The sequence below is a fragment of the Mustela nigripes genome, chromosome 8 (genome assembly GCF_022355385.1).
Source record: "Mustela nigripes isolate SB6536 chromosome 8, MUSNIG.SB6536, whole genome shotgun sequence".
NCBI classification, from domain to species: Eukaryota; Metazoa; Chordata; class Mammalia; order Carnivora; family Mustelidae; genus Mustela; species Mustela nigripes.
The window spans coordinates 6,967,399-6,993,714 of record NC_081564.1 but is presented as its reverse complement, the minus strand read 5'-3'; the positions used below and the strand labels follow the sequence as shown (position 1 = coordinate 6,993,714).

At 54.7% G+C, this 26,316-nt stretch overlaps 1 protein-coding gene across 2 annotated transcripts in view; it reads left to right on the top strand.

Annotated features, from left to right (window-relative positions):
- Positions 1–25,885, top strand: part of BCL7A (BAF chromatin remodeling complex subunit BCL7A) — a 27,870-nt gene extending 1,985 nt beyond the window's left edge. Inside the window, exons 2-6 of one of the 2 annotated variants that reach the window (XM_059408348.1) lie at positions 4,829–4,910; positions 8,331–8,427; positions 12,665–12,832; positions 19,520–19,704; positions 22,847–25,885. In XM_059408348.1, coding sequence (XP_059264331.1) covers positions 4,829–4,910; positions 8,331–8,427; positions 12,665–12,832; positions 19,520–19,704; positions 22,847–22,918 — 604 coding nt within the window. In that variant the 3' untranslated portion in view covers positions 22,919–25,885. The remainder of the gene's footprint in view (positions 1–4,828; positions 4,911–8,330; positions 8,428–12,664; positions 12,833–19,519; positions 19,705–22,846) is intronic. The other variant, XM_059408349.1, reaches the window with a different exon arrangement.
- The last annotated feature ends 431 nt before the right edge of the window (positions 25,886–26,316 follow it).

Genomic DNA, 26,316 nt, shown 5'->3' with positions numbered 1-26,316 from the left:
GGGGGGGGGGGGGGGGGGGGGGGGGGGGGGGGGGGGGGGGCAGTCCAACTGGAGCCATTTAAAAATGGCAGAAACAGCAGCTGGGCCAAAACACACACAGGAAAACAAGCCTGCAGTCCTCTCTCCGGTGGGATTCCCAGAGGGAAGGCTGGGGTTGTCCCCTGCCTTAGTGCAGGGGCGAAAAAAGAACCAGTGTCTGGGCCCGAGACCCTTCTGTCAAGGCCTGGAGGTGAGAAACCGGCCAGGGGCAAGCTGCCTTTCTCTGTTCTGAGAGGCGTGGTGGGGCCTTCTGCTCCAGGTTCCCAGCAGGACGAGGCTGTGGCACCCTGACAGCTGCCTCTCTGAGGCCAGTCTGCCAGCTGCTTTGCAGGGAGGCCAGATGGAGCTATGGGTTCTCTACCCTGGCGGTGGCAGAACAGGCAGCCTGGAGGCCCCCTCTGGCCTGGCCCAGGTTTGGGGGAAGGGTTTTCCTCCCTCCCTGTGTTTTAGGAAACAGGTCATGATAAAGACCTCAGGCTTCAGGATCTCAAGGCTGGGCTTCCAGTTCACTTCCTCGCTGTGACCTTGGGCAAACTGCTGAACTTCGTTCACCATGACAGCCGTGGGTCTAGGGCTGCTTTCTCCCTCCTAGAACAAGATCACGTCCCCCAAAGCACCTGTTCCTGCAAACAGGAGCAGTCACTAAGGGTGTCCTTATTGTAAGGTGGGTGCCATAAAGTGTGTGTTTTGCTGTTTTTTTCCCCTGCTCCCCCTTTTTAAAAAAGATTTTATTTAAATATTTGACAGAGATCACAAGTAGGCAGAGAGGCAGGCAGAGAGATGGGGAAGCAGGCTCCTCGCTGAGTAGAGAGCCTGACGCAGGGCTCGATCCCAGGGCCCCGAGATCATGAGCCGAAGGCAGAGGCTTAACCCTCTGAGCCACCCAGGCACCCCATTTTCTTGCCCCTTTTAAGCAAAAAAGACTTTGCCTCATTTTCAGGATTTCCCCAGTTCCCAGAAGCCAGATCTCACTTTCACTGTACTTTTAGAATAGGCCTTCCAGTCAGTCCTTGAGGCTTTGGGTTGTTTATTAACTGTGTGGCCACCAACCATGCATTTCACTAGTGGCTGGGACATCAGGTTGCCAGATTTAGCTAATAAAATTACAGGACACCCAGTTAAATTTGAATTTCAGATAAACAGTGAAATAACGTTTTTAAAAATAAGTGATACATATGTATAAGTTTTAGTAGAAGTATGTCCCATGCAATATTTGGGACATACTCACACTAAACTGTGACAGATCTGAAATTCAAATTTAATTCAGCATCTTGTATTTTATCCGGAGGACAGAGGTGTCTGGCATACCATTTATCCTGTGGGTCTAGGGAAATATTTCTTCTCAGCTCTAGGGACCCCTAAAAATCTCCCCTCTGGCAACCCTTCCCTTCCCTCGTCCCCGGAAAAAGCCGGCAGTCAGCCGTGACCACCCCGTCCCTAGCTGCCAGCCGTTTTTCCTCCCTTGTCTGCTGTCCCAGCAAGGCAGGCTGGTAGGCTATGAGGCAGCCACAAGATGGCTGGAAGAAGAACAAAATGGTGGGCCCATTTTTGGGAAACTGGGCCAGGGTTAGGGGCCCCGTGTGGGTGGAGAAGAGCAGGGGAGGAGGGTCATGGGGTGGGAGACAAAGGCTTGAGCCACAAAGTAGGCTTAGGCCTGGGACCCCTGGGCCCTCGGTCTGAAGGGTCCCTCGGGGACTTACTGAAAGAGAGAGGCCTGCTCCCTGGAGACTTCCCACCCGTTCCTGAGGGAGGAGGAAGTTGGACCGTGTTTAGGGCCTCACCCCTTTACGTTTGGGGGTATGCTCTCATCAGATGTAGGGCAGGTCAAGTGAGCCTGGGCCTAATTAAGACGATCCCAGCCATAGATAAGGCCTCCTCAGGTGTCACGGACTAGCCCTGGGAAGTGAATACAGAGTGAGGGTTTCATAGTGTCTCTGAGGGAGTCAGTGGGGCCCCCTTGGACGGTCTCCCTGGCTAGCCCTTGAACCTGGAACCAGGAAAACATTAGAAATTGACCATGGCCTGGAAAATCTGTGCCGGGTGTTTATGGTTTATATGGGAGCCTATGCTGGGGGCGGGGCGGTGCTGTTGGGGCTTTATTGCTACAGCTAGGACCCCCATTTGCCCTTCGTCCAGGAGCCCAGGTCTGGAGGGGAAGAGAGCGTACCTGAACTTGGGCCTGGCTGGTTACTGGGCGGGGGAGGGGCAGGGCAGGAACCCTACCGGTGTGCCCTCTGGCCACTGTGGGGCACAGTGAGGGGTGTGGCCTGCTGGCTGTGGTGAATCTGGGCCCGGTGCCTCCAGTGACCGGGTGAGTGCTGGGCGCTCTGAGAGAGCCCCGACTCCTCACACATGTGGGCCCCTCATGGCCACGGCACTGCCTTTGTGAGAGTCGTTAAGAATCTGGGTTTTTCTGTGGGGTCTTCGTTTTTCTTCTTAAAGTTTGGCAATTGATTCAAATGTTAAAAAAAAAACTAATATGCGGACCAGACCAAACATACCTGGGGGCCTCTCGTTTGCCATCCCAGTAAGTACGGCCGAATCCCGTCGGTGAGAGCCAGGGCGGCGTGTGTTCCGGGATGATGGGTTTGGGGAACTAGCAGGAACTCTGCCATTTCCCTGAGCCCTTGTGTGTGTTGTTTGCCAGGGAGCTGCCAGCTTGAGGAGTCACCCAGAGCCCACGGGTCATGTCTGTGAATCCCTTCTTGTCCTCCCTGGTGCTTGCTCTGACTTCCTGCCCGCGCCCCAGGGCCTTGTCTCCCTGCGTGGCTGCTGGGCAGAGGTGGGGTTCTCAAGTGCCTTTCCCTATGTCCTAGAGCCCCTCAGTGTCCGGTAGAAATGCAGATGAAGAAAGGTTTCTAATCCTTGGGGTGAACCGGCGGGGGGGGGGGGGGGGGGGCGGGCCAGGGGGGGGGGGGGGGGGGGGGGGGGGGGGGGCGACTCAGGCCAAGGGGTCACCAGCTGGGACAAAGGGAGGTGCGAGAACCCGGCTGCAGGCCGCCCATGGGTTGCAGACCGTCAGCCACTCTGGGAAGCACGTGCAGCTTGAGGCTTCATCTTGGCGCACCTGCTGGCGGCAGAGCCCAGATCTGGCACACTTTCTGCCTTGAGACTTGTCCTGTGTTTTGCAAGTCAATTACTTTTGTTTTTGTTTTTGTTTTTAACACAACCAGACCTTGGATTTGCTGGCCTGCTGGGGCCCTAGCCTGTGGAAGCCGGTTGAGAGATTTTGAGTAGTGAGTGCCTTTGGCCATTTACGTAGGATGCTAGCAATTTGTGTTTCTTTGTCCAGCTTCTGTAACTGATGTGCTCTGTGGAATGATTTCTTAGTTTTTCACAGGGGGCAGAGTAGCAGAGAGTGGCTCTAGGTCAGAGCCCATGTCCAGTCCTCATTCTGCCTTGGACTAGCTGTGTGACCATGAACTAGTTACATAACCTCTCTGGACCTCTTGTTTCCCACCCATAAAGTGGTGTGACAGTAGGCTTATTGGGCAGTCTTTGGGCAAGAGGGCTTTATTGTAAATAAGGCACTTAGCAGATGTTGGCCTTCAGCACACGATGGCTATTATGGTTGTTGCTTTGTCACCAAGGTTGTTCCTTGGAACACTCCTGTCCCTTCCAGGTGCCTTCTGATTATTCAGAATGAAGGTGGGGAAGGACACGGGTACGGGTTGTCCATCCTGCCTCCAAGACGTGGGAGATGGGTGGGTGGTGACTTAGATACATGCCTTCACTTAATTCTTTCTGGGCTAAAGGGGCAGGGGTGGGAGTGGGAGAAGCTGCTCCTTAAGCAGTGTGGTGCGGAGACTTTGAATACGGGCCCTGGGGAGGATGGCTTCACCTTCTTTACAAGGGTTTCCTTATCTGTCAAATGGGGAGGGTGACTGTTCCTGCCACACAAGGTTATGGAAAGACGAGAGCAAGTGTATTTGGGAGCTTAGTACATAGAAGACAAGAGAAATAGTCCTAAAATAAGTAAAAGCCAGACTGTGGCTGGTCGGGAATGTGTAGGATCTGAACAGGCAGTTTGGGGCATGGAGGTTTCTGTAGGTTGGGTTAGCTGGTTTCGAGTTTGCTTGGGTGCCCCGAACCCCCTGTTGGAAAGGGGTGCCAAGTGGCTGTAACGTGTCCCACCAGCCTGTGAAAGCCACCCCACCCCTGGAGGGAAGGTAGTCAGGTGCCTGGCAGCTCACAGAGGTGCTCTTGTGACATGTAAGTCTCGGTTTTGGAGGAACTCTTGTCACTAAACTTGTTGGGGGCTTCTGGCGGCTCTGTCACCTGTCCTAGGTGTGCGTCTGGCCCCGACATCCCGCTGTGAGTCCCTTGAATCAAGCAGCCACAAGAGATTCTTTGTGATCTCCCATTTCTGAGATGGCAGAGGCACCAAAGCCGGAGGGCCCCGGGGCCCAGATCCCTTCATTCGGAGGAACCCTCTTTGATGGCAGCCCCTCTGCCCCCCCCCCCACCATCTCCCCAGGCACATCCTTCAAGGAATGGGGAGGCTTTTCCCACATGCTGTCTCCTGTCATCCTCACGGCGGCCCAGAGACTGATGACCCTCTGAGGTCTAACAGATGGGGAGACTGAGGTGTGGGTTAGTGAGTGACAGTCCTAGTCCCAGCAGCCCCGCTACTAGATCTAGAGTGATCCACAGCACCTTCCCTCAACCCCAAGCTGAGCAGCCCCCGTGTCGGAGCTGTTCCGAGGCAGTATGGCCCGTGTGCCCCGTGAGGGGTACTCAGGATTCTTCCCCAGAAACACCCTGGTAACGAGCTCTTCCTCATCTACAGGGAGAAGAAGTGGGTGACTGTGGGGGACACATCCCTGCGAATCTACAAGTGGGTCCCTGTGACAGAGCCAAAGGTGGATGATGTGAGTATGTGGGCCAAACGCCTGCGGTGGGGCCAGCCATCCGCGCTCCCTGTAGCACAGGTGGAAGGTGCTGTCCTCCGCTGGGGCCAACACCCCCTGGGAAGCAGAAGGACCCAGCTGACCTGGGTCCTCCTCCCCACTCATAGTCCAGCCCCAGAGTGGCCCTCAGGGAGCTGGGACATGTCCCCTGCAAGTCGTCTCTTCTGGGCAGAGAGCCCTAGAGCTTGCCAGTGGGGACATGCCTTAGTGCCCAGCCGAGCAGACCCTCCCCCATCCCTGTGGGGCCCCTGCTCCCGAGCCCCTGACCGTCTTGTCGGGTTGACTCTTTATCCCCTTTGTACAAGTGAGGGCACAGGCTCAGAGAGATGAGCCACTTCCCCGGAATCACACAGCAAGGGTCGGGTCTGTTTGACTCCAGAGCATGTGCTGTCTTTGCTGGTGGAGAGCCTTCCGGTGGCTGGAGCTGCTGGAGACCCCAGAGCTCAGGAACACAGCCCCTGCTGGGGCCCTGGGGTGGGGGGAAAGGGGGCCACCACCACTAGAGGGAGCTTCAGCAGCCGGGCCTGCTCTCCGGCGGGGACGCTGCCGCCCTCCATCGCGGGTAGTGTTTCAGTTTCGGGGCTCCTGGGCCATTTTACCCCCAAATACCCCAGGTCAGCTCCTCGTATTTCCAGTCAGCATCCAGAGCGGGCCCGCCGGCAGACCTTGGCGGGGGCTGTCCTCCCCCAGGAAGATGGCTCACGCTGAGCTGCTTGGACGGACGGTTCCATCTGCTCCTGGGGGGTTGTGGTCATGATCGGGGGCTTTCCGGGGAGCCATGAGGGCGAGGCCAAGCTTCCCCACCACCACCTGCCCTGACCTATCTCCGGCCTCCAGGCAGGGCCAAGGCTCCATTCTTGACCCTGTGATCACAAGCGCAACGCTGGGCTGAGGACGTCTGTGTTTGTCCTTTCTGGTTCCGGCCTGGGCTCCTGCAGCCGCGAGGGCTGCGTTCCCCGGGGCCCCGAGACAGCCTCTCGCGGCGGCTGGAGCTGGCCGCCCTGGAGGGGAGAGCAGAGTGCAGCCAGCTCCTCGAAGACCGCTCCCGGCTCTGGCCCCGTCTGCGCCTTGCATGTCATTAGGTGTTGTATAAACGACGGTGGCGTTTGAGAAGACATGGTCCCTGCTCTCAAGGAATTTATAATCTCGTTGGAAAGATAATTATAGAATAGCATGAAGCAGACATCAGGAAAGTGCCAAAATGGATTGCGATCAAGGAGAAAGTGTAATATGTGGGCTGCCGGGAAGGTCAGGGCAGCTGCAGGCTGGGCAGAGAGGTAGAAGACAGGCGTCCCCCCGCCATTAACCTGTGACGTCAGACAAGTGACCCCAACTTGCTGGGCCCTAGTTCCCTTTTCTACACCTCAGCCAGTTCCTGGGGTTTCTGCAACAGTGTGAAGGCAGCACATGAAATGTGGAGAACTTAACCGAGGGCTGGGGAACCCGCGGCACTTGGAAAAATGCTAATTTGCCATTGTCTCTGAGCCTCCAAGATGTACAATATGGTGTTTCCCCCACCCCCTTTCCCTCTAGGGCTATGGGACCCACCCCCCGCTGAGCATCCAATCCTCTGGGAACAGAGGAGAAATGCAGGTCCCTGGGCCCCACCCCAGACGTCCGATTTGGAATCTGGTGGCTGTGGCCAGAAATCTGAATTGTGGGGGTGGGGGTAGCTTCTCATTTTTCTAAACACCCAATTACAACATAGTTGCACCATTTTTTTTTCCCCTTCATAACTCTTTTTTTTTAAAGGTTTTATTTATTTATTTGACAGAGAGAGATCACAAGTAGGCAGAGAGGCAGGCAGAGAGAGAGAGAGGGAGGGAGGAAGCAGGCTCCCCGCTGAGCAGAGAGCCCGATGCGGGACTCGATCCCAAGACCCTGAGATCATGACCTGAGCCGAAGGCAGAGGCTTAACCCACTGAGCCACCCAGGCGCCCCTCCCCTTCATAACTCTTGCAAGTTCTTTTCTTTCCTTTTTTTTTTTTTTTTAATATTTTTTTTTTTTTATTTATTTGAGAGAGGGAGAGAAAGAGAGCAAGAGAGTGCCAGCTGGTGGAAGAGGCAGAGGGAGAGGGAGAAGCAGGCTCCCCGCTGAGCAGGGAGCTGAGCAGGGAGCGTAAGATGTGGGGCTCCATCCCAGGACCCTGAGACCCGTGACCCGAGCTGAAGGCAGATGCCTAACCACTGAGCCACCCAGGCGCCCCAGGTTTTTTCTTTTAAATAGGGAAAGCAATTTACAAAATTCAGACGTTGCTTTAAAAACATTTTTTTTCCACTGAAGACAACGCACATGCCACAGAATTCACTCTTTTAAGGTGTACATGTCGGTGTTAGTATATTCACTGTCCTCTAGCCATCACTGCTCTAATTCCAGAACATTTTTACTACCCCCAAAAAGAAACCCTCACACCTGCTAGCAGTCCCTGCCCCACCAGCGCCGCGCTCCTGGAATCTACCCACTGACTCTCCAGCTCCAGAGGTGTCCATCCTCTTCAAATGCTACTTTTTTTCAGATACAAATATATATGTACCTATGTATGTACATCTTCTTGTAAATCTGCTTCCCGTCCTGTGTGCGCCCCCACGCCTCCCAGCTCCTTTCCCTGGAGCTGACCGGCATTTGTTCATCCTTCCAGAGAGCGTGCCCGCAGACACATGTGTGGACAGACACTCAAGTGTCCTTTCCTTTCCGTGAATAGTGGCCTTCCCTTCCCGTGTTCCGCACCTTCCTTCTGTCCATCCTGGAGATAGCTGAGATGTTCTAATATGCTGATGTTTCCGTAGATCATTCCGTATTGGTACACGAACTGCTGTCTTATTCTCAGTAATTACTGCATTACGTTACATGGCAAGGATGTAATTTAACGAGTCTTAACCAGCAGACGTAGGTCATTTCCAACACGATTCTGTTCCATTTGTAAAAAACAAAACAGAAAAACAAATTGAACCGTACACAAAAGCATCCTCGTCATCCCTCCTCCTGGGGATGTCCCTCCTCGACTGGCTTTCCAGTGTGGTGCTGGGGGTCAGCTGACTGGTCTTTGAGAAAGGCAGCCACGGGGCCTGTAGGTAGTGGGAGTGTGTGACCTGTGTCTTCTCTGTCCCTCACCTGGCATCGCTGTACCTGTTTGCATGCCTGCTGGTGCCGCTCCCTCACTGACGGCAGGTTTCTGCCCAGCCCCAGAATTGTCCTTCTGCAGGTGAGGCCCCTCATGGGACACATTCAAATGCAGGCCAAGGAGAGCCCTCGGGAGACTTGCAGGCTCCAAGGTGAACTGGCTGAATAAAATATTCCTGCCCCTCCCCCCCTCGCCACGGCTTGCTCGCAAATGCACACACAAGGTGGTGACTCGGTTTCTGCTCCGTTTTCTCCTCCAGAAGAACAAGAACAAGAAAAAGGGCAAAGATGAGAAGTGTGGCTCCGAGGTGACCACGCCGGAGAACAGCTCCTCCCCGGGAATGATGGACATGCACGGTGAGCTCTCCCGCCAGGCCCTGGGCTGTGGCACAGCACGCGGTTTTTGTTCTCACTAGCAGGTTTGTGCACATTCCAGGCAAGGGTAGGAGGGCTGGGCAGCACCGGGAGGCCTCGGTGCCCAGGGGAAGACTCAGCGGAGGGGAAGCTGTTCCCAGCACAGCAAGCCAAGAAACGTAAACCAAGCCAGAGACATAAAACCAGACCTTAACGAGCCCAGTGACACAACCCTCTGAGCCCAGTGACACAACCCTCATGGGGGTGACCTGTCAGCCCTTTGTGCGCTCAGGAGCATTTTGTGGGTCTACGATGTTTTTCCCTCCTAGGCCTGACCTGCCGTAAAAATGATGCTGTTTTCCATTTCCTATTTCGCTTTGGCTGCTGGGAAACTCCAGACTGGATTTCCACATCCCATTAATCACTGTGGAACCCAGGGACCTGACTTCCACAGTGACATCCTACCTTCCTTTGCCATTTTATTTCCAAAGTCCTAACCAGTGACCCGCTGATGGAATCCAGGCTGGAGGCCTGCCTTAGCCAGTCTGGGGTTTTGACATGGCTTGCACTGAGTTCCCGTTTTACCTTGTTAACGGAGAGGACAGCCACACATCGTAAGGGCACTGGCTTCATGATAGGTATACACCCATGTAACCGGCCCAGGTCAAGATGGAAATGTGCCTGGCCACCCCCCGGTTATCTCCCCCTCACCCCGCCCCATGAGGAAGACTGCTCCCCGACTTCTGACCTAAAAGAGTCAAACATGAAATTTCTGTAACATTGAGTTTCCCTTATTTATAAATGAGGAAATCTGCATTTCTGCCATGCTTTGAGCAATCAGACCTAGAAACTCGGGGAGTGTGTTCCCCTCCAGGCAGCTATAGCTGTTCCTACAGACGGCTGTGATCACTCCAGGCTGAGCTGGGAGCCTGACGCGGGGCTCGATCCCAGGACCCCAGGACCATGACCCGAGCTGAAAGCAGACACCCAACCGACTGAGCCACGCAGGCGCCCCCTTCCCATTTCTCGATCCCAGTTTCAACGTCTTTTTCCTTTTGACCACCCAGGCCTTCTGTACAGCACGGTGGTATTAGATAAATAAGTACATCAAAAAGGAATCTCGGTTTGATTGCGTTTCTGCCCCTCTGGTTCCAGGGCTGCCTTGCTCTGGGGAAGGCGTGCCAGGGAACTTTTCCATTTGCCCAGATAGACCCGTCTGGAAAACAGTCACAGTCTTGCCTATTGCTGGGCCGGCCTCAGAAAGCACGGAGGGGTCTTGCTGATCGCTCACGTGTCAAGAAAGCCCCTCGCTGACCGTGCAGTCCCATTTGAAACATGGAACACAGTTGAACCAGGTGTTGGAGCTGGGATGTAATCTGCCCCCCTCCCCCACCCCCACAATGCTTAGATCCCTACCTGGCTCACAGGTGAGGGCCTTTTGGAGCAGAGGGCAAGATCCCACCTGGGTTCACATCTGGCTCCCTAGGCCATCCCCCACTCCGGCTGTGTGATCCTGGACTAGTTTCTTAACATGTAACTGTCAGCTCTGGTTTCACTCTGCCCAGCGGGCACGGCAGTGCCCACTTCATAAAGTCCCTGTGTATATTCCGTGAGAAAACCCCCTCGAAGCCCTTGGCACGTTAGAGGCTGACATTTAGGAGCTGTCACAATGCGCCAAGCATCTTGCTAAGCGCATTCCATGCCTTATCTCATTTCATCCTAAAAACAAGCCCCGTTGTGCAGATGAGGAAGTGAGGGCTCGGGCAGGCGGCCGCCCCAGGATGCAGTCCGGCCCTGAGGTCCTGTGGAGGCTGAATCCCAGTGTGTGGCTGCCGGCCTGGACCCTGGCTCCTCTTCTCAGTATCCTTACATTTTAGCACAAGTGTGTGGCCAAGACCCTCATCCAGCCGCAGGGCACGGACGGCCAGGAAGAGGCAAGGAAAGATGCGGGCCTGGACAGGATTATCGGGAAGGCTCCCAGTGGGGCAGTGGGCGTCTGTAGCCACCTTTTTTGAGTCTTGAGATTCTACTGACGTTGACTCAAATGCCAGGGTCATGTGGTTACCGGGTGACCAGGTTAGGCTCCAGCAACTAACTCGTTAAACATTAGTACTTGTTGTCATTAATTAACATAACTCGGTGCTGGGACCTGTGGGTCAGGCCTCTGCCTTGTACACACATGCACACATAGCTTGGTGTAGGAAGGAAGTTTAGATTTTCTTAAAAGGCAAATCAGGAGAGTGCACTATTTTTTTTTTTTTTTTATTTGACAGAGAGATCACAAGTAGGCAGAGACAGGCAGAGAGAGAGGGAAGCAGGCTCCCTGCCGAGCAGAGAGCTGAACGTGAGGCTGGATCCCAGGACCCTAAGATCACAACCTGAGCCAAAGGCAGAGGGTTAACCCATTGAGCCACCCAGGCGCCCCCCCCGCCTTTTTTTTTAAAGTCCCAGAATTCACAAGAGGATCTTCCGTGTAACTAGTACACTTAGAATAAGGTGCAGTTTCCCTGGCTGGGACCATGGGACTGCCTGATGCCTCCTTGGCAGATTGAATCTGGATTTTTTGGGGCAGAGCTGCTTGAGCAAGGGGTTCTGCTGCTCAGAGCCTCAGTGTCCCCCTCTGGAAACGAGGGAGGTGACAGCACCCACCCGGCAGGCCGTCGGGAGGATGAAGCAGATGACTAGAGCGGTTTTTGCCCAAGTGCCAGCAGGCAGTAGGGCCCAGGACATGTGGGCCTGCTGCTCCGTGTCTCCTCCTCGTTCTGTTTCACAAAAGTGGCCTTGGTCCCAGGTGTGCAGCGTGGCCCGGAGAAGCAGGGTGCTGATACTTCTGAAATCGCCACTTGGGTATCTGCAACCTCACATGATTCTCTGTGCCGAAGACAGGGTCCAGTGCTGGGCAGTATGTGCCCCCTGGACCCCCAGCCCTGCCACCAGCTCAACCACGAAGGCGTGGCTCCAGTTACTTCTCTTTTTTTCTCTGTATTGTGAAAAATCTCGTAATTGAGAGCAGTGGGAAGGCTAGTGGGATGAACTGCATACGCCCTGGGTTTTCACTCACATGCCATGTTTGCCTCATCTTTTTTTTTAATGGGTTAAGTTTTTTTATTTTTTTTTTTTAAAGATTTTATTTATTTATTTGACAGAGAGAAATCACAAGTAGATGGAGAGGCAGGCAGAGAGAGAGAGAGGGAAGCAGGCTCTCCGCTGAGCAGAGAGCCCAATGCGGGACTCGATCCCAGGACTCTGAGATCATGACCTGAGCCGAAGGCAGCGGCTTAACCCACTGAGCCACCCAGGCGCCCTAATGGGTTGAGTTTTTTAATTGAAATGCAGTTTATGTATAAAAACAGCTCTCGAGTGTTCAGTTCAGGGAATTCTGACAGTTGTAGGCAGTCTGGGCAGAACTGTTTTAAAGTAAGTTTCCCAGCATTGTGTTTTAAGTCCGCAGCTAAACCCTTCAGCACACGTCACTAATAAATGACATTTCTATACACCGCTGTGCTGTTTTCATTCCTAATTAAAGTAACTGTTATTCCCTTGTATCTTCTAAATCCCAGACTATATTCAGATTCCCTGGTTGTTCCAAAATGTCCCTTATAAGCTGACACATTCAAAATAGAACAGAAATAATTTTTTACATGTCCTTAATTTAGCTGTTAATTCTCTTAAATTTCTTCATAACAATATTCCCTGCTTCTCTCTCCCTTCTGCCTCCCCCTCTCTCTCTCTGTTTTCTTTAATTGTTCTGACTTGAGGAGCCTGGGCCAACTGTCCTGTGAAATAGCATCCTACTTTCTGTTCACATGTTCTCTCCCTCTTTTATTTTGTATCAAGTGGAAGGTGGTCTAGACGCTCGATCAGAGCAGTGGGATGTTCTTGGCAATGCTGTCTCGTGGACAAATCTGGCTGCTTCACCCAGAAAGGCCTCAGATGTCCCCTGAAGACTTGAAATGTGGGAGGCCACTGTGTGTCGCTGCTGCCCCCCGACCCAGGGCTGAGCCAGCGGGGGGCATTCAGGCAGACTCCCAGAAGCTTTCTCCTTGCAGGACCTGTGGAATGGCCCCTGGTGGCTCATCTCCAAGGTCTGGCGGGCGGGGATGTGTCTCCTTCCCTGAGAGAGGGTCCCGTGGGCTGCTGGCAGAGAGGCTTGGGGAGGCTGGGCCCCCACCCCCCCCTTCCTCAGTAGCTGTGGGATTTCAGCCTCTGGTTCTCTCCCCACCCCCATCCCCCCGTGCAGATGATAACAGCAACCAGAGCTCCATAGCAGACGCCTCCCCAATCAAACAGGAGAACAGCAGTAACTCAAGCCCTGCTCCAGAGCCCAACTCAGCCGTGCCCGGCGAAGGCACTGACGCCAAGGCAGACGAGGCCCAGGCCGACGGGAAGGAGCTTCCTGGGACCGAAGGTACGTGCCCGCAGGGGCATGGTCCTCCGTGCGGTTGGTTGACAGGTGTCTGGGAGGCCTTGCCACATGCTGAAGGTCACAGTAGAAGGTCACAGTAGAAGAAGGATAATGCCTAGACTAGCTCATCTTCTTATGGAACAATTTAAAAATCTGGCAGTCTAGTGTTGGGAAGATAAGCTCCCTGGTAAACTATTGTAAGAAAGAGGAATGGAGAGTCTGGTGAATTATGGGGAGCATTTCTATTTTAAATAGGGCGGCCAGGGAAGGCCTCACTGAGAAGGTGACATTAAAACAGATTAGGCTAAAATTAGGTAAGGGAGCAAACCCTATGGAAAAGGGGGAGAGAAGCACTGTTAGGGGAGGGAATGGGTAATGCAAAGGCCCTGAGGCAGGAGTGCTCTCAGTGGCTAGGGAAGGGCAGATGAGGGGTTCGCAAAGTGAGATGAGGTCAGAAGAGGCCAGACCTTGAGTGTAGGTGGCTCTTACGTCCCTAAACAGGCCCTTGCTTCTGTGTCAAGGGAGGCAGGAACCATTGGGATTGACTGCCATGGTCTGGAGGACTGCTTTGGATGCTGTGATTGAGAACACGTAGTCGGGCTAAGGCTCGTGTGTCCGGGGCGGGAGCAGACGAGGTGGTAAGAAGCAGTCTGGTTGTGGAAGACGTATATGCACCGGATCTGTATTGTTTTGGTTTATTTTTGTCTATTTTGAGATCTCTGGATTCTTGAACAAGAAAATTTTGAAACGTACAGAAAAATGAACAGGGTGCTCTCCCTCGTGTGTCAGCTGAATTTGGCATTTATTTGTTTGTTTTGTTTTGTCTATAAATATTGGGGGGGGGGCATTTGAAGGTTACTATAGATCTTAAAACGTTTTGTCCCTGAACACGTCAGCACACGTCTCTTAGAAATAAGAATGTGTTCTTACATCATCACAAGTACCGTCATTACACCTGAGAAGACGGGCCCCTAGTTCTTGCTGATAATCTCGAGGTGGATTTTGAAGGTTCCGAGGCGGAGGATGTGTTGGCAGGTGGCACCTGGCCTGAGTGGGGGCTAGAGGGTGACCCCTAGCATCTGGGGGGATGGCCTTGCCAGCATCTGTGAAGGGAGGAGGAGGAAGAGGCCAGTGGTGTGGGGGACGCTGCACACAGCCACGCTGAGCATGAGGTCGGGCTGCTGGGCCGCTTACCCCGCGGGGACGATGGCTGGCCTGGAGTCCAGGCTTCCCTGTGCTTGGAGAGGGACTGGGACGGGTCTTCATGGGAGGAAGGCCTCTCTCTGCTGTGGCATCCGCTGGAACCCCAGAGGTCACAGACCAGATCCAGCGCAGGGCCTGTGGCTGTGGCCACGGGCCTGGTGCAGTTTTTATTTTTAATTTGAATTGGATGTCAGAACTTTAAAATTAAACAGTTGCACTTAAAATAAGATTGATTTCCACCTTGTCTTGAGAAAATCAGAAGATCGGCGATACCGGCTCTGCGTTTCCAGGGAGCGGCAACCGGTCGAAGCAGAGATGTGGCTTCCGGGGAGGGTGAACAGCCGGACATCTGCCGACTGCCGCACTCCGTGCTGCTCCCTGTTGTCCTTCTGACACCGAGGCCCAAGAGTCCTGGCCCTGTGTCACTCTGCGATCACTGTTGCTTTCCTTATTACTCATTTATTTATTTTTTTAAAGATTTTATTTATTAGCGAGAGAAAGCACAAGCAGGGGGAGTGGCAGGCTCTCCCCCGAGCAGGTTGGAGGTTGTCTAGGCTGTCTCGATCCCAGGACCCGAGCAGAAGGCAGTCTCTTAACCGACCAAGCCCCTCAGGCGCCCCCTTATTACTCATATAAAGGAAAAATTGCTCTGTTTTTTAAACATGTTTCTCTATCAAAAATGGACAAGCAAAAGCCTGAGAGGTTGGGGGAATCCATATTTCTCTGAGGAACAGACTATTCCTTCAGGGCTTTTCTTTTTTTCCCCCTTACCTGGGTCTGAGGCTTGAGCAGCCCTGGTGACACCTTCATGGCACTGCCTGGCCCTAAAGGGGGCTTTTGCGTTTGTGGGCAGTGCCATGAGAGGCCGTAGGAGAAGGGGGAGGTGCTGGCTGACTTGGGCTTCAAGGCTGAGCAGGGATAGGAGGGAACGAACAGTGCAGCCACAAGGGACCAGGGACAGTGCCTGGGGACGTGTGGGGAAAGGGGCGAGCCAGCCAGGCGGGAGGGTCTCAGGTGCTCAGTGCAGCACCCCCTTTGTGAGCCGGAAGCGGAAGGCGGCTCATGTGCCAGGTAGGCCTGGGGGAGGGGCAGGCTAGGGCGCGGGCGACCCCACCCATGGGGAACAACCCAGGTGTTAGGACGTAGACCGGACGGCCGCCAAGCCAGAGCCTCGAGTGTCCCCCCTCCCCACCCCCAGAGAACCGCTGTCGAGTCTAGTGCGGCAGTCTTGAGGTAGTCTGCGCACCTAGAAGGATCTAGATGAGAGTATAACCTCCTTTTTTTAGACTACTTCCCTTAACAGTCACCATGGAGATTGCTTCGTGTTGGGACGTCAGGTTTGTCTCACTCTCTTTACCAGGTTCGTACTCTTCAGGGGCAGGAACGGGTCGTCATTTATTTAAACAGTCCCCACCCTGACGATCATTCCGGCTTTTTCCATCTTTTCTCCCCACACGTGACCCTGCAGGGAGTCTCGTCCACGCCGTCCATGCCTCCTTTTATCTGCGCTCAGGTGCGCTGGCGCCGCGGGCAGAGGGACTGTGTGCTCAGTCAGAGGTGAGGCGGACCCCACTGTTCTCCTCCCGGGCCGTGGCCCGCAGAGCTTCTCGGCCTCTGTGCGGCTGGCCCTCGGGGCCCGAGGGTCTCGCCTGTGGGGCCGGACTGTGTGTGGCGGGACGTAGAGAGGCCTCCCTGGGTTCTCCCCGCCAGCTGCTGGGAGCGAGCCCCACCCCCGCCCCGGGTGTGACACAGAAATATTTTTGGAGGCTACCAAATGTCCCCCCGAGGGGCAGAATCGTTGTCCGTGGGGAGCCGCTGTAGGAGAAGCTTGGACGAGGGCCTTCCGGGTGAGCGTCCTCTCCTGTCCCCACAGGGGCCCCCAGTGTCGTCCTGCTCTTGGGGCTCTGCGGGCAGTGGGTGGTGGAACCAGGGGGCTGGGACCAGGAACAGGACGAGCTGTCACATCTGGGCTGACACTTGCTGGCCGAGTGGCCTTGGGCTGGTGGCGTCACCTCCTGTGAGCTTTCCTGTTTCCTTATTTATAAAATGAGGCAAACGAAAGTTGCCTCCTGCATCAGTCCCTGAAGGGAGCGGGGCAGGAAGGAAGCAGAAGCGTTCACCCAGGCCGGAGCCCCGCGTGAGCGAGGGGAGGTCACCACACCTGCCGGGCCAGGTGTGCACACATCCCGGCTCCTTCCCTGTCCCACGTGCCTTCTCCCTCATGGCTCCCTTGCCTCGGGGCTGCATCTCCTTCTCCCTAACAGCCAGTTAAAGCGCAACTGCAGAAATTGCTTCTTGGGTCGCTGGTTCCAGAACCATTTTGGTAACTATAAGCCCCCTGCCCCCCTCCACCACCAAAAGCTTTACCGGTCCAGGCAGGAACCACACGAGGGTCCTCTTTTGGCGACCCCAGGTCACTGGGCCTGCACAGTTGCGCAGCATTGCTCGAGGGAGGGGGAGGCCCCACGGGAAAGGCGTGAAGGCCTCCCAGGTGGGGCCGCGCAGCCTGCGGGACAGGGTGGGTTAGTCACCAGCTGTTGACCTTGCTTTGAACTTGTTTACTGCTGAGTGAGTTCAGGGAATGACATAATGTCCTAACTCGCTGGACTAAATTTAGGCCCTAGGAAAATAATTTCCCCTGGGTGAGTTCCAGCACCAGCGCTAGGAGAATCAGGCCCTTGCACCGAGCCCTTGCGTGCTCCTTAAGGCCAGTTCCCGCTGAGCTCTCGGCCGGGCCCGGGGTCAGCATGACTCTCTGGATGGTTGGCCATGATTTCCGAGCCTCCGTGTCCAGCCTGCAGAGCTCACTGTAGGGCAGAGAAGGGAGGCCAAAAGAGGGCAAAAACAATTCAAAGTTGGCTAAAGCAGACATCCATTATGAGCTAGAACATAACATTAATGTGGATTTCTTCCTTTTTTAAAAAATTGAGATGAAATTCACCTCTCTCTGGCTCCAAACCATTTCCATCATGCCCAAAGGAAACTCTGTGCCCATAAACTGTCACTTCCCCCTTCCCCCTTCCCCAAACCCCGGCATCTGCCTGTCTGTTTTCTATCTGTGTGGCTTTGCCTGTTCTGGGTGTTTCGTAGAAGTGGGTGTATAGTATGTGGCCTTTTGTGTCTGGCTTCTTTCGCATGGGATCATGTTTTCAGGGTTCCTCCGCGTGATGGCAGGTGCTGCTCCCTCCTTCCTATCTGTGACTCTGTAATACTACACTGTGTGGACTGTGCCCCTACCACGTTTTGTCGTTTGACGCATTTGTTAATTTGCATTTGGGCTGTTTCCATCTTTTGGCTCTTTTGGCTCTTTCATCCCCCTCTCTTGGGATGTGTGCACACTCTTAGTACTGCCGTGCACACTGGTGTACAAATACGAGTGTGAGAACGTATTTCCCGTTCTTTTGGGTCTCTCCCTGATGGTGGAGGAGCTGGGTTGTACAGGGATTCTGTGTTTAACTTAACCTAAGAGAGGCACCTGGTTGGACCAGTCAGTAGACTGTGTGACTCCGGATCTCGGGGTTGTGAGTTGGAACCCCACACACAGGGTGTAGAAATTCCTTAAGTAAATAAATTTTTAAAAAGGTAAAACAAAATATTAAAGAACTGCCGGGTTTATAGGGAGTGTGTCCTAGGTACAGTTAGTCCCCCCTGGGGTTATTTTGTTCCTTGAGTACTTCCCCTGTCATTCCTTTTAAGTCCTCACCGTAACTCCACAGGGTGGCTGTTGTCAACCCTGATGACCTGTAGGCCTCCCAGAGGAAACAAGCGGCAGAGGAATGACAGGAGGGGAACTCGGGTCTGTCTCTAAACCCTAGGTCCCCCAGGTCGCAGGTTGTAGGCAGAGTCCAGCCCTGGAGAGGGCGGACCCCTGAGCCTCCCTGTGGCAGCAGGAACACCCAGCTCAGGCCCTGGCCGGGTGGTGGGTTTCCGAGTGCTGCCCTCAGGATATCAGGGCTGCTGGGGTTTGGGGAGTCAGAGTATGTGTTAAGAGCAGCTCACCGGGGATGGACATGCTGGGATATCAGCCTCCTTGAGAGAGGGAGCTCTTACACCTCCTTCCTGCCCTGCTCCCCAGCCCTCTGCTCCCCTCTGGCTTCAGGCCATGGGGTGCTGCTGACTTGGTTCCCATCTTTCTGTATTGCTTGCTCCCTTTAAAAGTTAAGCCTGTAGGGGCGCCTGGGTGGCTCAGTGGTTGGGCCGCTGCCTTCGGCTCAGGTCATGATCTCAAGGTCCTGGAGTTGAGCCCCGGATCGGGCTCTCTGCTCAGCAGGGAGCCTGCTTCCTCCTCTCTCTCTGCCTGCCTCTCTGCCTGCTTGTGATCTCTCTCTGTCAAATAAATAAATAAAATCTTTAAAAAAAAAAAAAGTTAAGCCTGTAGATAGATAGATAGATAGATTGATTGATTTTTTTTTTTCTTTTCTGCCTCAGGAACTTCAGAAAGTGAGGCATTCCTGAGTCTTCTAGTGCCCTTTGAAAAAAATAAGGGTGACGGGTGTTGTTGGGGCCTCGAGTGCAAGCAGAGTGGGGCCCTGGGCAAGATGTCACTGCTCCCACCGTGAGCTCTGTGGCTTAGTGCCCAAAATAAGCGTCAGGTACAAACACGGCTGCCTCCTCGCCCACAGCCGCACGGCCTCATAAGGACAGCTGTGGCCCGCGGCCTCCTTCTGCTAGAGGACCGTGCTGGGGAGGGGAGCAGAGAGACCGATGCATAAGAAATGGCCCGACTGACTGGCAAAACAGGATTCATAAATAAGTGATTGCCTGTTGGAAGCCGTGCAGCCATCTTGTCCACTCTTGTGTTTAGAGAATTTTTAAAAGACGTGAGAATGTTTTCCAAAATTCTGTGTGATCTCTATTTGGGGAGAGCAGAGAATGATATGCACGTAGAGGGGGGGAACATCTGGAGAGATGAAAATAAATCCTCTGAGATGTTAGGAAATCAATCCTCCGAAATGTTAGTGGGATGTAGTTGTGGGTGGGGTGAGATAATCAGTGATTCTAACTTTATTTGTTCCTGTGTTTTCTGTTTCCGTGCAATCGTCAGTCATGGCTCTGATGATCAGGAAGATACCCACGTTATTAAGAGAAATGTCTACAAAGGGGCAGTTTACCTCTCTGGGCTCCCCAGGTGGAGGACGCGGGGCTCCGGGATGGAAAAGGGAGGAGTCAGCAGCCATGATGGTCGGGGTGCGTTGTGCCCACCAGAGGGCGCCAGCCGCACGCGGCACAAAGCGTGGAGCGGCCCCTAAACTGTCCTGCCTCTCAGGGCACACGGCTGGTGGTGGGTGTGCAGGCAAGGGTTGGGGGCCCCAGGGCTGCTTAGGACAACGCCCCAAGAGAGGCTTCCCAAGCGCCCCGGCTCGCTGCAGGCCCGGCAGTCCGCCTGGCCACAAAACTCCCCAGTTCCAGGTATTTTTAGTAATGGGTCCATCTGGCTCCACATCTCACGTGTCTGAAAACAGCTTCTGTCATCCCGCTTCCCCTCAGATGCTTCTGACGAGCAGAATTCGCAGTCTTCAGTGGAAAACTCGGTGAACAGTTCAGAGAAAGTGGAGCGGCAGCCATCTGGAGACGCGGGTCTGGCTGCGGAGATGTCGGCAGCCTCTCAGGTACCTCGATCAAGGTCTCAGAGGGGCAGCCAGATCAGCCAGGAGCCCATTGGGGTGTCAGGGGTACGTTGAAAGGTATTTTGTTATTTTGTTCCGTTGTTTTCCGCTTGGAAGACTGGCGTTCGCCTGCATTCGATGAGCGGGAGCCGTGAGTGTCCCGGGCCCCAACCCTCAGGGAGCAGGGTGTAGGAAGAGGAGGCGGCCCTTATCCCAGCCTCAGCTTTGTCACTTTGTCACAAACGTCTTGCCTGCTCTCGTGCCCCAGAGTCAACTTCCTTCAGCGCAGGGACGATACGTCTTCAGAATCCTGAACGCCAGATAACTCGTCCTTTGGAATTTTGCAACTGACTGCACCACCCCCTTGCTTGGACCTCATTCTGGGTCACCCCCTCTGTCAGCATCTGGTCTGTGCAGGAGCAGGTGGCCAGTAGCTAATAACAAACATCCTGAGTTCGAATCCCAGCCCCTTCACTTGGCATAACTGAGCGTCCCTGTCTGCAGCTGCCAGACTGGGACCCCAGAACTGTCTTGGGGTCAGGGCACATGGGATGAGAGAATGTGGCGAACACACGGTGTGGGGCCGGACACGGATGCCTCAGGTGCCGTGTCTGTGGATTTTCACCGTCTACCTTCTGTGCTCACCTAAGATGAGTGGGGACTCCGAGGTGTTGAAACTTGAACTAATAAGAGTATAGTCTGGTCCCTCCGGAGAACGTGATGGGAAGTGGCCACGGAAAGACTGGAAGGGTCCAGGCTGCAGCAGGAGTTGGTCTGCGCTGTGCAGAGCCTTGACTCAGGCCTCCCGCAGGGGGCCATGCCTCCGGGACTCTAAGGTCTAACGCCCCTTGGCTCTGCAGCCCCTCCTCCTGCAGAGCCCACCTCCAAAGGCCCAAAGACACGGAAAGAGCGTTGATGGAAGGTGTGTTTGCAGTGGTAGGAAGCAGGCCTCAACCTACGTCTGTTCAAAGGGGACTGCTTAAATTAACCGGGGGTCATGGATCAAACAGGTCAGTATGCAGCTGTTATAAAGCGTGTGGCTGACCCAGGTACAGACTGACCAGAAAGAAATAGCCTCCTGATGTGAAATGAGAAAAGCAAGACCTAGAACCTCAGGCACAGCTGGAGCCCATTAGATTAAAAATCAGAGCCTCCTGTGTAGTGTATAAAGACAGGACATCTGCTCGGGTCTCCTGGCCTCCTGAACTCGTTGGACGAAAGGTTAGCTTGAACCTTTGATCCGTGCCCTGGGGGCATCTAGTAGCCCCCGCCCAGCCCCAGATATCTGAAAGGTACAGGGATCTCCCATTCTCACAAGCGCCCCTCCTCCGCTCCCATTTCCGGGGGACCCAGACCTGGAACGGAGCCTCTTCCACTGTTCTCAGGGCACACGGACACAGATATTCATCCACAGAGCTTAGGTTTGTGGGCAAGGTGGAGGGTACCATACAGCTGCGCAAGCAACTTGACACTGACATTTGGCCATTTCTGTATTTAAAAAAAAAAAAAGCTACCCCAGCCTCCTAAGAGGAGCAGAACTCCGGCTCTTCTCCCCTGTTAGACTGTCCTGAGCTCGTACGCCCCTCTTGGTCCTCCTTCCCTTTCTCGTCCACTCCCACGCTCCCCCATCCAAGTGCTCTGCAGAACCAGAGAACCTTCTCGCCAACAGGACCCAGCGTCCTCTGAAGGCGCAGTACCCGCTTTCTCCCGTTGCGTCTGTATCGGGCTTCTGTTGCTTTTGGAATGAGAACCAAGGAGAGCACAGAAGCAGTTCTTCGGGCCTCCTTGTGATGCCGGCTCTCGGGGTCTGTCACTAGAAACTCCCACACAGTCCCCATCAGGCCCCGAGGGCTCCCTTAAACATATGTTGCGGACCCACTGGGGGGGGGGGGCGCTGTGTCAGAATCTAGGGACCCAGGGTGAGCCGGAGATGGGTCCCTCCCCGCCATCATGGGGCTCACCGTGGGGTGGGGGGCAGGAAGAGACACAGCCAGGTTTGGCAGCCATAGGCGGGTTACGAGGTTATAACGCGTGCTGTGGAAGAACCCACATGAGGCTGGAGGGGCTTGACGGTAGAGCATTCTTCGGGCTGGTGTAGGCACAGAGACAGGCTAGGAGTGGGAATTTGAAGGTGGAGAAAAAGAGGGCCATGAGGGCAGGCTTTCTGGGCCGGGCCTGGAGACAGGAGCAAGCCTGAGGAACAAAAGGGAGGCCAGGGTGGCTGGGGCCTAGCGGACGAGGAAGAGAACGGGCAGGCGAGGCACTGAGGACTGAGGTAGGCGCGGGCTGGGTGCTGGGCCTTCTCAACCTGGCGAGGAGTTGGGATTTTGCTCTGGAGGCAGTGGGAAAGGATCCTCGGGTTGTATGTTCTGTGTATGGTTGCTGTTTTGGGATTTCTCGAACCGTGTGGAAGGCTGGGTCAGGAGACTGCGGGAGCAGGGTGCGGCTTTGTCTGGGCAGACGGGGCGGGCACGGCTGCGGGCAGAGGGGAGGGGGGCGGGCCCAAGGGTATTTGGAGATGGAGTTGGTGGGACTCGCTGATAGGTGGGGTGTGGGAGCGGGCGGAAGAACCGGGGCCACTCGGGTGCTGTCAGCTTGATTCTGGGCGCGCGTGGGGTCAAGACAGACTTGGTTAGGGGCCATTGGGGTGCGTAGCCATCAGCTGCTCTTGGGTGATGGGTCAGGCGGAGATGCCTGTGTGGGAAAATCGGGGTGCCGGAGTGATTTCCCTACCTTTCTGGGCCACGGGATGTCGGAATGTGGTCACAGCTAATGGGCTTTTCCTCAGAGTAACACGCGTGTGCATTCACCAAACACAGAGTATTGGGGGAGCCGCTGACCACAGGGCAAGGTCGGACTAGGCCTTCGAGCTTGGAGAGGTCCACTCGGAGCTCGTGCATAGATGACTACTCTGGCAATTCATGACAGACCAGAAGGCCGATAATGGGGAGACCTGCCCGGGGCTGGGGTGGGGAAGGGGCCGGGGGCGCTTAGAGGCACATGCTTGGAAGAGGGAAGCCACCGTGGTGGGGACAGGCAGGCCCGGGTGTCACAGGGCTTGGTGAACGGGGGACGCAGGGTCGGAACTGTGAGTTCGAACCACAGAGGCTGGTGCTCCGTTTCCTCCCCGGTCGGCCTTCAGCCTCACGGCCGGCCTCGCCTGCCTTCCTGGCGTGGTAACCCGCACCCTATCTTCTTCTCCCCCAAGGATTTGGAAGGAGTGCCCCCCTCAAAGAAGATGAAACTGGAGACCTCGCAACAGAACTCTGAGGAGATGTAGACCCTGCGTTCGGTCCTGCTGTCCACGCCCACGGGGGAGACACCTGCAGGCTGAATCCCAGAACGGCTTCACCTGCGCGGATCCTCTGGGGCGCGGACAGAACTACAAACTTTCCAAGTTTACCAAGTGCAAATCCAAGAAAACCCAGAACAGCGTAACTTCTCAGACACTGAAGAACTTTTCTGCTGTGAAGCAAAACACTCGGGTGTTGGAGGGACTGTCCTTGGGAAGGCGGGGTCGACCGCTCAGGAGTGTCTGCACACTGTCTCTGAAGCCAAGATTACATTTGTGTTGCTGCTGTATTGTTTTGTGTCCCCGCCCCCGCCCCAACCTCTCTATTTAACGATATAAGCTATTCGAGGGTCCTACCGATCAGGGAATCGGTTCTCGTCCGGGCTTTTCACTGTTCGCCCGATTCCTTCCGCTTTCTTTTTTTGTGCCTTGTGCCCTTGAGGTGACCTCTGGCATGTTTTCCTGGTTGTTTTGCATCTCCCTTTGCAAAGTGCCCTCGGTTTTGTCTGGGCAGCCGGGGCCACCGTCCTCACACCTCTCCCCTCCCTGACCCGGGACTTCAGCTGGACGGAGCAGGCAGGGAGGAGGGGCTGGAGGCCTCGCACGAGCAGGACCTCCTTGACCGCCCGGTTTGCCGGTGTGGGGGTGTCGGGCGTGCCCTGGGCCCTGGGTCCTGGGTCCAAGGTCCGAGGAGTCTCGGATGTCGGAGCGCTGTCCCCAAGGGCTGGCTTCGGGATGTTCTCTCTCACTTCCTCGGGGCATCTGAGGCCGGTGTTTCCAAGCCCACCGTGGCCCAGACGGACACACAGAACCCTTCGACCGCTCTGACACGCGCACCCTCTACCCCGACCACACCGCTTTCTCCCACACCTCCGAAGACGAAATGGCTTCTGTGGCTGATTGCAGGACTGTCTCCTTAGGACGCTAAAAGGGCCGAGGGGACGGGGAGCCAACGGCAGGAAGAGCCGGTGCTGAACTTTCTCTCATAGGATGTTGCCTGGATTTCAAATCCGCAGGAACCTGCTACCCTCTGCCTCCCCAGCTTCACTTGGCAACGCTCCCCGCGCCCCGGGGAGGCAAAAACTGCGAAGTGTTCTGACCCTCAGAGCCGGCAGTCAGATGGCCTCCTGCTCCCAGGATGCACGGACGGTCCCCACGGGGGAGCTGACCCTGACGATTGGGCCTCAAAGGCCAGAACAAGGCACCAGAGAGTGGAATTCTCTGCACACCTCCCGAAGGGGGCGACCGAAGCCCCTCCTCGCCTCGGTCCTCTGCCTGTGCTGGGACACCTTCCTCTCACTAAAATGGAGATGCCTCCTTGGACAAACTGCCTGATTGTTTGGTTCTGAGGCCTGGTTTGCTCTTAATTCCTAGATGGACTCCACGGACCTTAACCCTTTTCCTGAGCTTTCTTTACTGCACTGGAGTTCCAACTCCCTTTGAGTTGAGTGAGGGGGTGGGCGGGTCGGGGGGGAGGGGGTTTGCTTTTGTTTTGTGGTTTTTTTTGTTGTTGTTGTTGTTTTGTTCTTTTTCGTTTTGCTGATTGGTGCATATCCAGGTACTACCTTCGAGACCTTTGACGTGGGGCTCTCTCTCCTGACCACCATGGAAAGTGTCTGCCAGTTCCTGAGGGTGGGCTCTCCCTTGTTTCTAAGGGAGCCAATCTGTTTCCTGCACTTCAAGAAGAATCAAAATGTTCCTGAATTTCAAATACCTCATGCAAAATGGTCTCCTGGAATAAGGGGAAAAAAAAAAAACAACAAAAAACAAAACACAAACTTTGAAAATCTTAATGTTGAAGTTCGCAATGCCGAAAGGTTTCTGTCTTAAGAAAAAGAAAAAAGAAAAAACCCTTATCAGTTTTGCCCCTCAGGCAGTCCGCTCCATGCAGAACCCCGTTCTGCGTTACCTCTCACGTATCTCCAGGCGGCTTTACCTCCAGGGCCTCTAAAGCTAGAGTAACGTTTTTTTTCTTTGCAGTGAAACTCCATTTTGATGAAAGATGAATTTGGATATTTATTTCCTTTCTTTTTGGGAAATGAGAGGTTAGAAGCAAAACAGCTGAAGGAGAATCACACGCATCCACAGACCCCACACGGCAGCCAGGCCCCCCCGCCTCCCCCTCCCCTGCATGGGGGTCCCCTTCCGGTTGTGGTGGCCTCTCTGGACAGGCAAGGGGAGTCAAGGCCGTTGAGGTTGAAGACGACATCCGCGACACCGAGGCTGTCATTTGTTTTTCTCTGAAGTGCCTGAAGGTAGGAAGAGGCCCGTGGCTGGGACCCACTGGGCCCCTGTGCCCCTGCCGCGGCGGCCCTGCACTCATCACTGGCCGGGAAGGCCTTCCACGCGGGACGGTGAGACTGCAAAAATCCAGACGTGCTTCCTTCCCCAACGCAGTCCGCTCCCCGGAGCCACTGTCCCCACCTGCCCTGCGCCCCTCGCCCCCTCCCACCACAGAATCTAAGACCTTTCAGCCGGCCGAGCCAGGGGCGGGGGTCCCCAGCAGATGCCTTCCGCGGCCACCAGGCCCCATGGCCTAAAGGGCTCCCAGGGCAACCTTACTCCCCGCCACCCGTGACGTCGAGGGAGCTACATTCCACAAAGTGCTGGCACTTACACCCGGAACCCGGAAGGCGGTGGACCCGTGTATAGGGTGGTGACCTCCCATTACGAGCGATGTCATGGTTTGGAATGTTCATTATCGCCAAGGACCCGGTTAGAGGTATAAAGACCTTTTTTCCACCGTTACCTAATTTTTTTTTCCTATTATGTTTTGGGTTTTTTGTTTTGTTTTTGTTGTTGGTTTTTTTTTGTTTCTTTTTTTCTTTTTTTTTTTTTTTTTTTGGTGTGTTGTACAGCAGTATAATTTTTCACTTATTTATTCCATCAAGTAGATATGGTTTGTACAATGTACAATGGTTCCATTTCAGAAAATAAAAAAAATTCAAATCATGACCACCATGTGATTCTGTAGCATTATAATAGTAAATGTGATGGATGGTGAGAAGGTCCCGCACCAGTGCTGGCCTCCTGACCACCTGTGTGGCCCTGACCTTGTGCGGGACACTGAGCTCCTTGCAGGCAGGGACTGTCAACTCCCACCGTCCTGTTAGCTTCCACCACGAAGCATGGGCTGGGTACTCTGGGCGGGTGTTGGAGACCACCCTGTCAAGGTGAGAACACAACCCGTCACATAGCCAGGCAGAGCCCTTCTGGAAAAGCCACACCTGCTCCCTGGTCAAGGGTACCAGCTTGCCATGTTCCTGACTTTGGGAGGCTGTGACACAGGCGCTCTGAGGGGTCAGCTCAGGGGTGGATTGTAGCTTTTTCTCGACTTGTCTTAACTAAGTGACTTGTGGCCAGAGCCAGAGCCTTCCCAAGGCCCA